At 37.7% G+C, this 15,227-nt stretch overlaps 1 protein-coding gene across 10 annotated transcripts; it reads left to right on the top strand.

Annotated features, from left to right (window-relative positions):
- The first annotated feature begins 533 nt into the window (after positions 1-533).
- LOC306847582 (large proline-rich protein BAG6-like) lies at positions 534-14,826 on the top strand. Of its 10 annotated transcripts, none has more exons than XR_013782161.1 (26): positions 541-680; positions 1,614-1,713; positions 1,924-2,041; positions 2,543-2,772; positions 2,906-2,977; positions 3,151-3,273; positions 3,398-3,555; positions 4,696-4,825; positions 4,916-5,119; positions 5,202-5,430; positions 5,663-5,722; positions 6,636-6,931; positions 7,246-7,324; positions 7,407-7,732; positions 7,806-8,088; positions 8,172-8,341; positions 9,500-9,553; positions 9,639-9,741; positions 10,128-10,252; positions 10,342-10,476; positions 10,564-10,629; positions 11,389-11,583; positions 11,749-11,856; positions 11,956-12,102; positions 12,911-13,047; positions 13,975-14,826. XR_013782161.1 is itself a non-coding variant. In XM_079381607.1 (25 exons), the coding sequence occupies exons 2-25, from the start codon at positions 1,636-1,638 to the stop codon at positions 13,996-13,998; spliced, it is 3,513 nt and encodes a 1,170-aa protein (XP_079237733.1). In that variant the 5' UTR covers positions 534-680; positions 1,614-1,635; the 3' UTR covers positions 13,999-14,739. The 10 variants fall into 10 exon arrangements, 6 of the variants coding, with proteins under 6 accessions (XP_079237733.1, XP_079237731.1, XP_079237735.1 ...); XR_013782162.1 differs by lacking the exon at positions 541-680 and adding an exon at positions 957-1,096; XR_013782164.1 differs by lacking the exon at positions 541-680 and adding an exon at positions 970-1,096 and having other exon boundaries at positions 5,660-5,722.
- Positions 14,827-15,227: the final 401 nt, after the last annotated feature.

The following is a 15,227-nucleotide window of genomic DNA, read 5'->3' as shown; positions in this document are numbered from 1 at the left end:
AGAATTGCATAAATGTAGACGTTCCATCAGGGACATTCATTTCACATGCAATTTCCCAACAAATTGATACACTCAACCTAAGCTAACTCTTTCTGCCTGCCTCATCTCACTCATTTTACAACCCTGCTGACTTCAACCAACCTAAACTGGTTTGCTGGTCTAACAGAAAGGTTAGTCTGGTCTGGTGTGCTGGTTTTGCGACCATGTATGAATGCAAGTAGGCCTACCTATTGTTCACAGACCCTAGAGAAATATATGCTTGTAGTGGTGCTTGAGACATTTTTGGTCATTCAGGGTTTCTGAAATATGCAAGTAAATAAAAATGAGTTTACATAAATATTAAATGTTTTTATCATCTGAACAACATTATACACAATAGTCTTGATTTCTAATCACGTTTTAACTCGGGTAGATTGCTATTGTAAGGCTTATGGACTCATGAATATTAATACTGCGTTCGCCCACAGGGATTTGCTGAAAGCAAAACAAAGGTGAGTTTGAGCCAATAGCATTACAACTTGCACGTTAGCCCCGCCCATCAGCGGAATACAATACAAAACAGTTCTTGATGTCCCTTGCATTGTCTGGAGATTAACGTTAATCTTCTAAAATGTAATTGATTTTCCTAAAACCGCAGGGACAAATTAAGAAATCTATCTCCCCAGTTGTTGAGAAAGAGAGTAAGTAACTTGCACCAGCAGTATCTCTCCTTTACTGGTGATAAACTCATTCACGCTTGTCAATCGGTTGGCGGTGGAATTAGTTTTTTCTGTATATCTGATGAATTTTGTTAGCCTTTGTCAACGTTTAGGAGTAAATTATAACAACATTTATAAATGACAACAAACCAGGTTGTACAATAAACGGAACAAACAAATATATAAATTTTCGGATTTAGATTTGTCGCCAATTTCTTGGCTATAAATGCAGTTTTATTTTGAAATCGCAATTTAGTCGCAGAACGTGACATCACTTCCTGGCAAAGCAACGTTTGGGATTAGCTAGCTGCTTAGCTAGCATGGCCCTATAGCTGTTGTGTGGGATAAAATTACAATTAAACACTAAATCGCCGAGCTGCCACAGTTATCCCTTAAAAGTAAGGTGTTTAGTCCTTGGCATTTCTAACCTATATATACTCTGCTGTTATTCATATGTAACGTTAGTTGTTTTCTAGAATGCACAACCGAATCGCTTTGACTGTTGTTAGCCTGGTATAGTTAACATAATATAGTAACGTAATGGTCTTGAACAGTAACAATTATGTATGGCCGCTTGTGTTTATAATAATAGGCGTCGCTATTTTGTTTATACACTGTATTAAAATATGGCTTATGTTTATTATATATGTGTTACGATGTCCGCTATCTGTACTGTTAGCATTTACAGTGTTAGTAACGCCCAACGTTACTATGGAGACAAAACGAGACGTTCCTGTTATAATTACTGAAGCTGCACTGCAAGTGTATGATATTTATAAGGCTTCATAATACACGGTACAACTAGCAGTCAGCTTCTTTGATTACAATGAGATCTGATTTTTTCACTAGCAGTGTAGATGATATGATTCATAGAGGTTAATTGCTAACATTAGCCCTTGTAATCATTTTTGGAAGCATTCTTAGAAACTTGGGAGTCATGGAGGAACCAGGAGCCATAGAGGTGACCGTGAAAACTCTGGATTCCCAGAGCAGGACGTTCACTGTCAGGGGAGAGGTGTGTTTCTGTGTGCTTTACAATATTATCAGTCGTAGACAAAAACAATTTGTGAGGATTTTGTTTGTGTTAAGATTATTCTCTGTATGTAACCCAACTAGCTCATTTAACAAAGTATAACCCAGACCGTTATATTGAAAGGCTTTAAATCGATTAAGCAATTAGGGTTGCCTTCGTAATCTGATTGTCACCTCTCATACTTTCTCTCAGTGGACAGTGAAGCAGTTTAAAGAGCACATTGCTTCTGCCGTTGAAATCCCGGTGGATAAGCAGAGGTTGATCTACCAGGGTAAAGTGCTGCAGGATGAGAGGACACTCACAGAATACAGTGAGTCACTTCTCCATGTCTGTTTTTTTCGCACTGGAACTGTTAACTGTTTGCATATGATTCTGCATGTCAGTTTTTGGTGCATTCCAGCCAGAAGGTGGTGACAAGGGACTGTTTTTCTTAGTGAGTCATTGGAACATTCACTCAACCGGTTTGTTCAAAACACAGATTCATTCAGGAACTGAACGAGTGACTTTTGCTGAATTCGGAGCAGCATACTACTCCTATTTTTGACCATATTTTTCTATGGCAGGAATAGTAGAAGTTTTATGTAATTCTTAATAATTCTGATGAAATGTAAAAATAAATTTCTTGAGCAATTATGATTAATAATTGTGATTTATAATTTTTGAGCAAAACAATCATTATCATTTTAATCATTATCGTGCAGCCCTTTTTATCTGGTCAGATTTTAAAATACTTTTTTTTAAGACTAAATAAATGAGATCCGGTTTTTATTTGTGGATTTTAATGATAAAAAACATCTTTGCTTTATTTCAGATGTTGATAGGAAAGTCATTCATCTTGTGGAGAGAGCACCTCCTCAGAGCGGTCAGTCTGGGGGTGGAGGAGGTGGAGTTTCTGGCTCCTCAGGTGCAACGGATGGAGGATCCACCTCCTCTCAATCCTCTACTTTTCCAGGAACTCCACATGACCGTAATGCCAACAACTATGTCATGCTGGGCACTTTTAACCTGCCTGTGAACATCATGGACCCACAGCAAATACAGGTTACAGTGCTTTCCTAATGTGAAGAGACACATGTTTGCAATAGGCTATGTGACTGCTTAACCTCAAATAGCCACTGTAATACATGTGTTAGGGGTCTTGTTATTAAAAGATATTTAAATTTCACCCCTCTAGATGTCAGTGCAGCAGATGTTGACTGGTGTTGGAGAAATGGGGCGTAATGTCAGAGTGAGCACCAGCACAGGAGTGAGTCTTCCTTGCGTCCTTTAACTTCACCAATCATCTTTACATAGTTATGAACATTATAAGCAGTGTACTGAATGTTTGTATTAGAAGCACTTATGCTTTGTCTGGCCACAGTCTGTTGTTTAAAATGAAAAGTTATCTCAGGACACGTCTATTTATTTCCTCTCTCACAGAGCAGTGGCTCTCTGGATGTCCATATCAACATGGACCAATCAGTGCAGAGCGAGCCCAGGATGAGGCTCCAGCTGGCTGAAAGCTTGCTGCGAGAGACACAGGCTTTAATCCACAGACTTGAGGTGCAGAACAGATATTTACATCCAACAAATGAAACAATCTTTTTGGATTTCTTAATTATATATAAAAAGTAATTTGGCTTGATGCATATTTTCAGGTAAAAGTAACTTGAACTTTTTGTTTCAGGGGCAATCAAGTGAACCGTCATCTCAGCAAGAGACACCACATCCTCAGACATCATCATCATCATCATTCCCAGGACAGCCAATGGAGAGCTCCCCACCTCCACCCTCCTCCTCATCCTCAGCATCTCAGACAGAAGGAGCAACTCACTCTGGACCCAAGTAAGAGAAAATATTAGGGTCTAGGACAAAAAATTGTCCATGATAAGGAAAAAGCTTTTAACAATCTAGGTATAAAAATTGTCTACAATTTTCAAGAATATTTAGATTTAATGGCTTTAAAAATGTCTAGTGGTGTAACCATTAAAGGAATAGTTCACCCAAAAATAAAAAAATACTCTTAATTTACTCACGCTCAGGCCATCCTGGTACAGTAGGTGACTTTTTTTTTTTTCCCAGTAGAACAGTAAAAAAGATTTTTAGCTAAAACCATTGTCCTTGGTGAGTCAAACCTTGCCACTTTGAGAGTTAAAAAACAAACACTTATGCAAGCAATACAATTAAATAACCGTGGCTCCTGACGATGTATTATATCTTATGAAGTGAAACGCTTAGACCGTGCAAGAAACTGAACGTTATTAACAACATTATTACCTGATCTAAATTAAGAGCAAATTAACCAAAGTCGATGTATTTTCCTTAAACCTTGAATACATGTGAATGTACACATCTTAATAATTTCAATATTTTTCAAGATAAGTATTTTTTTTAAATATCATTATTATTGGTAATGTCATTATTTTGGGGGAGACATTGACGTTTTTATAACCTGAACCTTGCGTTGTCATAAAAAGATCAATTGATGTGATATACACTATCATACAAAGTTTGAGGTCAGTTTTCATATTTTCGAATGAAGTCTTTTGATCAATAAGGCAGCCGCATTTAGTTGATAAAAAGTACAGTAAATCACTAATATTGTGGAATATTATTATTACATTTTAATATACTTTAAAAAAATATCATTGTAATTTTCCTACTCAGGAAATATATTCAGTCTTGAAAACAGTTCAGTATGGAAACCATGATACATTTTTTTCAGGATTTTTTGCTGAATATAAAGTTAAAAAGAACAGCATTTATTTGAAATAGATATTTCATAACATTATCAAAGTTTTTACTGTCACTTTTAATATGTGTCCTTGCTGAATTTGATGTGTGATTGCTGAATAAAAGCAAAAAAAAAAAAAGATGTTGTCCCTAAATTTTGAACGTTGGTGTATCATCATGTCTTTGGCCCATTACATTTTTTTTTATTTTTTTTTACATGTACAAGTGTAACTTCTTTCCATGTCTCAACAGTCACCCCAGCCCTTTAGAGCTGGTGGAGGTTCTGTCAGAGGTGCGAAGGGTGGAGGAGCGCCTTCTTCCATTCATGGAGAGAACACATTCCATCCTTGGAGCGGCCAGTTCCGCTGACTACAATAACAATGTATGCCCTAGATAGGTTAATGTTACATAATTGTCATATGCACTATAAGTATGGCAATGTTCATTTTCTGAAAATTGGTTTCTCGGACAGACTCAAGAACGAGAGGAGGATCAGCACACTCTCAATTTGATTGGAGAGTCACTCCATCTCCTTGGCAACACATTGGTGGCTCTGAGTGACTTCCGATGCAATTTATCAGCTCAGCCACCCCGCCACTTACATGTGGTGCGACCCATGTCTCACTACACCTCCCCTGTTGTACTGCAGAGTGGACCGCCCCATATTCCCATTCCAGTGAGTTAACCAACTGTACATACAAAACTACTTTCATACTATTAGTATCAAACAGTCAGCATCAAAATATGTCATCTTCTAGATGAACCTGGGCTCCACTGTGACCATGATGGCAAACAGCAGACAGACAAGCGAGGGTCAGGCCCAAACCTCACAGCCCAGCAACCAATCAGAGCCTCAGGGTCAGGCACCTCCTCCTCCACCAAATGGAGCCAGTCAACAGACGGGTCACAGTCAGGGGACTCCAAGAGTGATCAGAATCACTCACCAGACCATGGAGCCAGTGGTCATGATGCAGATGAACCTGGATGGTATGTATGTCACCAACGCACCCAATCAGAAACCCAGTGTTCTTAGTACTGTGTTTTAGCCATGCTGCCCATTCCTGGTCTGCTACACTTCAGAATGTTCCAAACACTTTTCTTCATCATGATATGTTTTTACAATTTAAAATAGTTGCTTTCAAAAAAGGAATTTTGAGACCTGGAATGGGTAGCTGTAGTGTAACTGCCGACCACTGATCTGTGCATTTCTGTGCAGCAGATTCAGACAGTGGAGTGCAGGGCCCAAGGCAACAGAACCCCAGCGCTGCTGGAGAGACTGGTTAGTTTACACCTCTCTCTATAGTCAGTAACCGGCCGTGCCAACATTAACATGTGATTAGTATCTGAAAGAAAAAAATTCACTCAAAAAGTTACGCTTTATCGTCATTTACATGCCCTCATGTCGTTCAAAACCAGTTTGACTTACTGTTTTACACTGAACACAAAACAATAAATATTTGCAGAATTTCTACAGTGCATTTTTTCCATTCAACAAATTAAAAGGGGGACTGAGGCTAAACAGATCTGGACATCATCAAATTTTTTTTGGAAGACTAACTGCAAACATTGTATTGACGGCAATAGATTTATGGTTAAAGTTAGTGAGGTTTGTGGAATTAAATGTTTATTAGATATAGACTTATTCAAATGTTTATTGGAGACGCACAATATTTCTTAAATATGTATGTGTGTATTTTTATATTCATACAAATATACACAGCACACAACTATTATAGTATGTTTTTTTTTTGTAGTTTTTTTTTTTTTTTTTAATTAGGATTTATTTTTATATTTTCAATTAGTAATAGTTTATATGGTTTTGTTAATTCTATTTAGTTTTTGATATAGTTTTTATTTTAGTTAATGATCATTTAGTACTTCAAATTAAAATGAATTTTAATTACCAAAAGTGTTTTTTAATTTATGATATCAACACTTCTCTGGACGTTCTTCAAAATTCCTTTTTTAGTGTTCAGTGGAAGAAAACGAGTCATACAGGTTTGGAACATCATGTGAGTAAATGATGACAGAATTGTTCATTTGAGTGGTGTTAAAGTACTATTTTTGCATTGGGATGCAACAAAGCTGTTGTTTGTAGTCTTGTGTGTAAAATTCAGCCCTTGCAGCGGTTTCATTTTCCAGCAGTGTTAGTAGTCACTTTTCACTGAATTTTGTGCGTCTGTTCTCTGAAGGCACCACAGCACCCATCCATGTACCAGGACTGCCACCGGAGTTCATGCAGGTCATCATGCATCAGATCTCCCAGCAGGCTGTCGCCATGGCAAACGCAGCCTCTGCCGGACACCAGGGGCAGCAGCAAGGCACTGCAGGCACAGGTGCCCAGAATGCAGACAGCCCAGCTCCTCCGCCACCTCAGGCCAGAGTGATCATTACACGGCCCACCTTATCACCACGCATCCCCCAACCCATGAGCACCATCAACCTGCGGGCAACAGTGCCCCCCTCAGCAGGACAACAGACTAACCAAGTATGAACATTTAAGATACATTATTTTGTTTTGGAGCGACATAAAACCAAAGTCCCTTTCAAGGAAAGTCGGTGGCCATATTTGCAACACCTGGAAAATCCTGAAATCTCAAAAACTGCTTGCCATATTCATATTTAAATTACATGTTTCAAATCAGTAACAAAATCTGACATGAACTCTCCCATTAATGTCGTTTCTAATGCTCAAATATTTTTTTTTTAAAAAGCTTACATTTCAGTGATGTGATGTGATAGTTTTACCATTTACCATATCTAATCTCTTCGCAAAAAACTCATTTTTGTTCTTCAATCAAGGGAAACCCTATGACGTCCTCTCCTCTCACACAGATGGTCAGTGGTTTGGTAGGGCAGCTTTTGATGCCATTGCACACAGGTGAGTGGTCCTTACCTATTCAGTTCCTGTTCAAGATCCAACATCACACATCTTATAAATATTCCATGTTTTTCATCATCAGGCGACCAGACGTCCACTACCTCATCATCCCATTCCTTCTCTTTCTCTACCTCCACAGCTACCCCTTCCTCCTCCTCTATCTCCTCCTCCACTGCTCCTCCATCCTTTGCTAACACATCCGGTCAGACGTCCACCCACACCACCAGCACGGCGTCCGTGGGTCAGTCCCAGGAGGGTGGCCTAGGGGTTAACCTAGCTCAGCTGCTGGGCTCACTTTTGGGAGGAGTTGCTGGAGCTGGTGGAGGGGTGTCTGGAGGTCCTCCCTCCATTACAGTGACTGTTCCAGGTGTCCCTGCATTTATCCAGGGCCTGTCCGAGTTCATTCAGGTTGGTGCCTTTCTAAGCAAATGGGCTTGATTTTACCAAATGTTTTCATTTGAACGTCCGGTTTTCTTTGCAGTCCAGCCAGCCTGTGTTTCCTCCACCAAACCAGCAGCCTCCACCCTCACAAGCCACACCCTCTGCCCCTTCAGGAGCTGCCCACACTACTGCCCCTCAGCCTCCCAGTGGAGGTGGAGAGAACCTCAGCCCTGAACTTTTCACAGGTATCGTGCAGGGCGTCCTGTCCACAATGATGGGCTCTCTGGGTGCTGGTCAAGGCAACACTGAGAGCATCGCCCAGTTTATTCAGAGACTTTCCCAGACCAGCAACCTCTTCACTCCTGGAACTGGAGATGCAGTGGGTCAGTTTCTGTGTTTCATTGGCTCAACTCAAAGTTGCATTTGATGTACTTGTACTGACTCACTGTCTGTGTTTGTTTGGCAGGGTTCTTTGGAGATCTGCTGTCTCTGGTGTGTCAGAGCTTCTCAATGGTAGACATGGTTCTGCTACTACATGGTAATCCTCAGCCTCTGAGCCGCATCCAGTCCCAGCTCACGGCCTTCTTCACTGAGCACTATCTGCAAGGCCGAGAGCCCACTGATGCCAACATAGCTGTGAGTCTGAGCTACGTATTATAAAACTTTATATCAAAGACTTATGCACTCTCTCTGTCTACATTATGAAAACAACCATGAGATTTTGAAAAGTAATTACAATTATTCCAAACTGCAATAATGTTTCTCTATTAAAACAACAGTGGATGCGTAGGTACATTTATTCAGAAACCACAATCGTAAACAAAATAGTTGAGATCTCATGACAGAACACAGACCGGCTGAATGACACAGAATGGCTGAATGAAATTTAATTTAAGCAGAATATCTCACATGGAGATCACTAAACTTCAGCTTACTTGTTTGCTGGTGTTTTCAGATAATCTTTGGCACTTTTGCAATGAAGAGCAAGTGCATGCACATGGTTGCCAGATTGCTAAAATTTAGCAAAACAGAAAATGTATCCTTTCAACAGAGAGGCTTTGATTCTGGGACTTGCTGTCTTGATAGCTGGCAACCACACACATGAAAGCTTACGTAGAACAGCAGTACGCAATAATATTTTCTCTTTTTTTTTTTTTTTTTTTTATGCGTTTTAGTCTCGTATTGTATCGTCAACGATATTGCATGCTGATATGATCACAGTTATCATTTATTGACCTTATTGTTGTCTCGTTTTAGTCAAGGGAAAAAAGCTAGTCAACAAACATTTTTCGTCATAGTTTTTATTAACGAAATTAACACCATTACACACCCCTAACAGGGACTTATTTTTTTTTACATTTTGGAGTCATGAATCATGATGCAAACAAATCGTTTATTCAGTGTTTTTTGATTCACTGATTCATTGAAATGGACACTTCAAAAGAACAATGAAATGAATAATGAAAATATATTATATATGAAAATATTAAATAAACAATAATAATATAAAAAATAAAATAAACACTTGACCCGCTAACACTTGCACTGTATTTCTCTTCACTTTCTAACTACTTGTTTTCTTAAAAAAAATAAGAAAAAAAAAGTCCTTGCTATGTGTACTGCGTAAGGCTAGCCGAGACTTGTCATAGCACTTGCATTTTATTGCTCTTTTGTTGATTTGATTGATTTTTTTGTCCGCTTTGGATAAAAGCATCTGCTAAATGACTAAATGTAAAAACTGGCACTGTACTAATGTGTGGTAATGATAATAATGGTATGGTTTTTGTTGTTAAGAGTGCTGCTGAGGATCTGATCAATGGAATAGAGGAGTACATTGCAGAGAGTTTTGTAAGTCTTTTTGCACCTGATTTATCCTGTACCATCTGTTCATCATGCACGCTAGCTGATAGTCTCTGTGCTGGATCTGTTTCAGTCCACTGTGACTGTTCGCGAGGGAGTGGACATCATCCAGACTAACATATCCTTCCTGAGACAACAATTCACTCGCATGGCTACTCACATTCTGCGCTGTACAGGTGACCACCGTACTATCCACACAAACACAGACCCAAAAACTGCTCTCGCTCCAGTATTCAAATTTCTTGACTTTATTCCTTATTGGGGACATTTTTACATTAATCAATTGAATCATATATTCAAAAGATATGATACAAAGGGCAAATGGATCTTGGCAATCTGTAACATTAAAAAAAACAAAAAAAGATCTCTTTTCTGTGGACTTCTTCAGTGTCATTTTATTATATTGCTGTTTTTTTATAGAATTTTATTTTAGTTTTAATAATTTTTGTACTTTAGATTATTTACTTTGTGCTTTTTCAAAAATGATTTTATTCAGCTTTATTTAAAATGAAAACTATTTGTAATATTTTTAACAATTACGCTGTTTCTTGTGTCTCTCCAGATAACACATTTGGCCAGCGCTTGCTGTATATGTGCACCCAGGGTCTGTTTGAGTGTTTGGCTCTCAATCTCTACTGCTTAAGAGGAGAGCAAAGAGCTTTAACCACTGTCATCAACCACCGAATTGTAAGATTCATTGATTCATCCTCATGAAGGTTGTTTGGTGTTGCACTGAATGCCTCTTTTGACACGTTCATGTTTAACTCCTCACTCAGAGGAGAATGTCAGCTGAAGTGAACCCCAGTCTGGTGAACTGGTTGACCAGTATGATGTCCATGAGACTGCATGTGATTTTAGAGCACAATCCAGTCACTGAAGACCAGATCCAGCATTACGTCATCTATACGCAGGTATTCGCCCTCTCATCAGGATTCGCTCCCAAACTGAGCCACAGAATACAGAAATTAATATGCTTCTATTATGTTTTTCATGTACAGAGCGAGTCTCAAAGAACGGAGTCAAATGCACATGCAAGCCAGCAATCAGATAACATGAGTGTTGAGGTACGTTTTAACTGAACGAGATTGAGTCTAGTTTACTGGTGCATAGAAGAATTATTATTTCTAAAAGACGTCTCTTTTTCTCACCATGGCTGTATTTATTTGATCCAAAATACAGCAAAAAAGTAATATTGTGATTATTACAATATAAAATAGCTGTTTTCTATTTTAATATATTGTAAAATGCAATTTATTCCTGTGCTGGCAAAGCTGAATTTTCAGCATCATTACTCCAGTATTCAGTGTCAGGAGAAAAAAATAAAATTCAAGAGAACAGCATTTATCCGAAATAGAAAATATAATAAAATTGTATAATAATAAATTTGAGCAGCAAATCAGCATATTAGAATGAAAATTCCAACACAGTATAAATTGAATTTTAAAATATAATCAAATAGAAATGTTTTTTTAAATTGTTTTTTTTTAAATATTTTTATTTATATTTTTTATCTTTTTTTATTTATATTTTATATTATGTTTTTGCTGTATTTTGGATAAAAGAACTTTTGTTGTTATTATTAATAATAATATTTAGCTTTATTTTTATTTCTGTAATTTTTTTAGTATTAGTATTTCTGTTGAAACTTCAGTTAATGGCCGTTAAAGTTTCAAAAAAATATAGTCTAGTTAACTATAACACACACACATCATAAGCAACTGTCCTTTGTATATTTCCTGTCCGTTAGGCCTTGAACACATCTGGATGTTTGTCTGCACTATAAACTGTGTCATGATAATAATATGTGATTTTATATGTTACAGATGGAAGAGGGTCTGTCTCCTGCTCCTGCCACCACTGCAGAGGAAGTCATGGCATCCTCAGGAGACACTGCTGATGGTGATGAACCACTTGGCAGGCCATTGTTAGAGGAGACACCAGGAGCAGTAGCCATGGCACCCGCAGACAGGGAGGAGTCAACTGGAGAGGCGGAGCCATGGGCAGCAACTGTTCCACCTGTGAGACTCCATTGTCTGTTGTGATTTAGTGTATCTGCTAAATGTTTATTTTATCACCTTTTTGTAGTACACTGACGCATAAATGAACTCAAAGTTGACAGCAAAAATAAAATAACAACTGATATTGTATATAGCAATGATGCGTGTTAAATATATGTTAATCAGGAGTGGGTACCCATAATAAGACATGACATGTTGACCCAGAGGAAGATGAAAGCACAGCCGCCTCTGTCTGATGCTTATCTGCATGGGATGCCGGCCAAGAGGAGGAAGGTCTGTGCGCCAACTACATTCACTTAAAACTAGAACGCTACCAGAGATCACCAATGCAAAATGAACAGTTCAATTAGAACTGCTTTCCTCCCTTCACAGACTGCGCAGGGGGAGGGTCCTCACCTCTCTCTCGCTGAGGCCGTGAGTCGAGCTGCCAGGACAGCAGGGGTGCGACCTGTTACTGCCCCAGACAGCCTACAGGGGGAGCTGGAGGCACCAGAGCTGCAGGAAGCGTATACACAACAGGTAAGAAACTAAGGCCTCATTTACACTTCAGGTCTTGATGCTCAATTCCAATATGTTGCCTATATCCAATTTTTTTGGCTGTTCTTTTACACGTTCTTTCAATTGTGACCCATATCCGATTCATGTGTTTACACTTGCCATACCATCTGAAACATCCCGCATGCGTTGTTGTCATTTAGCGCCTCCACACGTACTTCGTCCCAAGAATAATGTGACCTGTGCTGACAAAACGTGTCGAGCAAATTTGAAAAATTAGTTTTTATTTTCACATTCTCCATTAAAAACCTTCAAAATGATGTGTGATTTTACTTTTACTTACTTACTTTTGTCATTTAGCAGACGCTTTTGTCCAAAGCGACTTACAAATAAGAAAAAGTAACTAAAACTAAAAGTTACAACTCTATAAATACTATATACCCACATATTTAAGAAAATAAAGAAATTAAATAATATTGACACATGCATATAACAACATTTCAATACTAAACGTATAAATGAAAAAACTAGAATAAGAATTTTTTGGAATCGGACAAAAAGATGTCTGCTACACCCGTTTAAAGTCGTGATTATGAGAAAGATTAAAGTTTTCTTATTAATAATTATAATAATCACATACAGTGTTTTTTTTATTTTATCTTTCCTATTATAAATAAGAACAGATGCAAGACATGACATGAAATGTTGCACGGGAATTTTTCCTCAGTATTTTTGTCTTATTTTCCAGTACAAATATCCTTAAATCAAGATACAAAAACTTTAGATGCAAAATGAAGATATCCATTTTTTTTTTTTTTTTTTGCTTTATCAGGATAGGACGTATCAGAACTGACAGGAAGCGAAGTGGGAGAGAGATGGGGTGGGATCAGGAAAGCTGCTTGAGTTTGGATTCAAACTCGGGACACCGACAAGTTAATATATTCTTACAGCAACAACAAATATCTGTCGGTAGGGTATGAAAACGTGTTTTGCGTTTTAATTGAGTTGATATTTCAATAATAAATTGAAGAGATTTAGAGATTTTTTTTTTTTTATGATAAAATATTTGGAGTGGAAAACCAGACAAAAATAATAAAGAACATAATCACTTTTTGCAGTGTGATAAGACGGTACAGTAATAGATATTTCTAGATCATTAAAAAAAAAAAAAAGAATTAAAAGGTAATGGTGCTTGACTTTGAAGTGTTTCTAATACAACTCATTGTGTTTTCCCTAGACATTTACATTTAGAAATTGTTTTCCATTTAATTTATTCTGTTTAATTTTGTGCTTTCGTCATTATGTATTTATTTTTTAATAATTATATTTTGCTTTAATTTATTTTTATTTTATTTTAGTGCTTGACAACTAACTTATTTCAGTTGCCGAGACAGCATTTCTATTTTTTTATTTAATCTAATATTTATATTTGACAATATTTCAGCTTTATTTCAGTGAAAGAAAACGGTATTAGTTTTAGGGCCTATTTTTCCATACTGTTCCTGAGAGTTTCAAAGTTTTTCCCAAAGAATTTGAATATGTTCACCAGGGGTGGCAGACTTTGGCCCTAGAGAGCCACAGTGCTGCAGAGCACAGCTCGAAGCCTGATTAAAACTCACCTGCCTGGAGCTTTTTTTGTAACCCTTCAGACCTTGATTAGCTTATTTAAGTGTTTGATTAGGAAGAAGCAAAACTCTGCAGGACTGTGGCTCTCCAGGACCGATGTTGGCCCCTGATATACACACACAATAGGTCCCATTTCCACAATCCCACATTATTAAAGATACAAATTTAGTTTTGCTAGAAAATATGAATGCAGGCCATACAGATCGTGATCTTGCTCTCAGAATTGCTTTGAACATTTTGAAATCTTTTGCATCCATCATTGTCTTCCAGGTGAAGAGTGATATAAAGAAATGACTGAGTGATGATCCAGACTACAACCACCAGGTCTTTCCCAGCACTCTCAGAGCTTTTTCTGAGGACCCCTAACCCAACAGCTCTGTTTACTCTGTCTTGTCATCTGTCAAACATAGTCATGACCGTGACGTCTCGAAGAAACGGCCAATAGTGTCTCATGCATTGAGGGGTTCCAGCTGCGACTGACACACGTCTCAGATTTCTGCCATAGTCAAATGTGTGGATAGTGGCTAAATATAAAGCTGGTGAACTAGACCGGTCATGGAGGCAGAAGAAACTAGACTTTCTTTCCACTACGCGGCATCCATTTGTTCGGAAACACCATCTTATAGTCTTAGTAGATGTCAAAGCATTGTTTTACTCTCACAGGATTCATATATGACCCTGTCCATTGTAAATTAGCTGTACATTGTTGTAATAAGTTGCTTTAATAATGACAATAATAGCAGGCACATATACATGAAGAAAACCTAATTCGTTCCAGCTTGACCTGCTCTGTGTGTAGATAGAGGAGATGCCAAGACTGATGTTTACAAGCTCCAGACATGTTGAACATGATTAGATGTACAGCACTGCACATTCGTCACTGAGGACTGGGAGAGTTTTAGTCATAGTGATGCCATAGAGCTGTTGTTTGTAAGTATTTCTTGCATGCCGAAAACATCTTGTTGGCTCCATCATGTTGTTCATGAATGTGGCTGTTACAAAATAAATGGTTCAAGTCTAGAATTACTTCGTTTTAAAGAAACAGTTGTGTCTGCCTCCCTGTTTGGCCACTTATATTAAAGATACTCCTTTGCTATGGTTTAATGACTTTCATCTGGATACAAATTGGTGTCTCGTAACTTTTTGGAAGATATAAAACTGATACCCAGGAAATTAGATAATTTGGAGGATGGCAATTTTTGCATTAATTACATTAATATTGTTTCAACCATGTTTTTTTTTTTCTGGTTGGTTAGTTGCTTTTTGTTATCAATAACTATAAACCAGAAATTTGGTCCCTGTAGTGCTAGCTATTTAATTTATGGTAAATTTCCAACCCTGTTACCCATATTTTACTGACGTTATTTAATCTTTATTCAACTCGAACTTTGGTGACATAGCTGAAAAAAATAAAACATTTTAATAAAACATCATTCAAAAAATTAGGGTTGGTAAGTTTTTTATTTTTTATTTTTTTGTTTAGGTTTTTGAAATAAGTCTTGAATGCTTACCAAGGTTGCAGT

Source organism: Barbus barbus, assembly GCF_936440315.1.
Source record: "Barbus barbus genome assembly, chromosome: 27".
NCBI classification, from domain to species: Eukaryota; Metazoa; Chordata; class Actinopteri; order Cypriniformes; family Cyprinidae; genus Barbus; species Barbus barbus.
The sequence above is the reverse complement of the archived record's forward strand: the minus strand, read 5'-3'. Positions and strand labels throughout refer to the sequence as shown.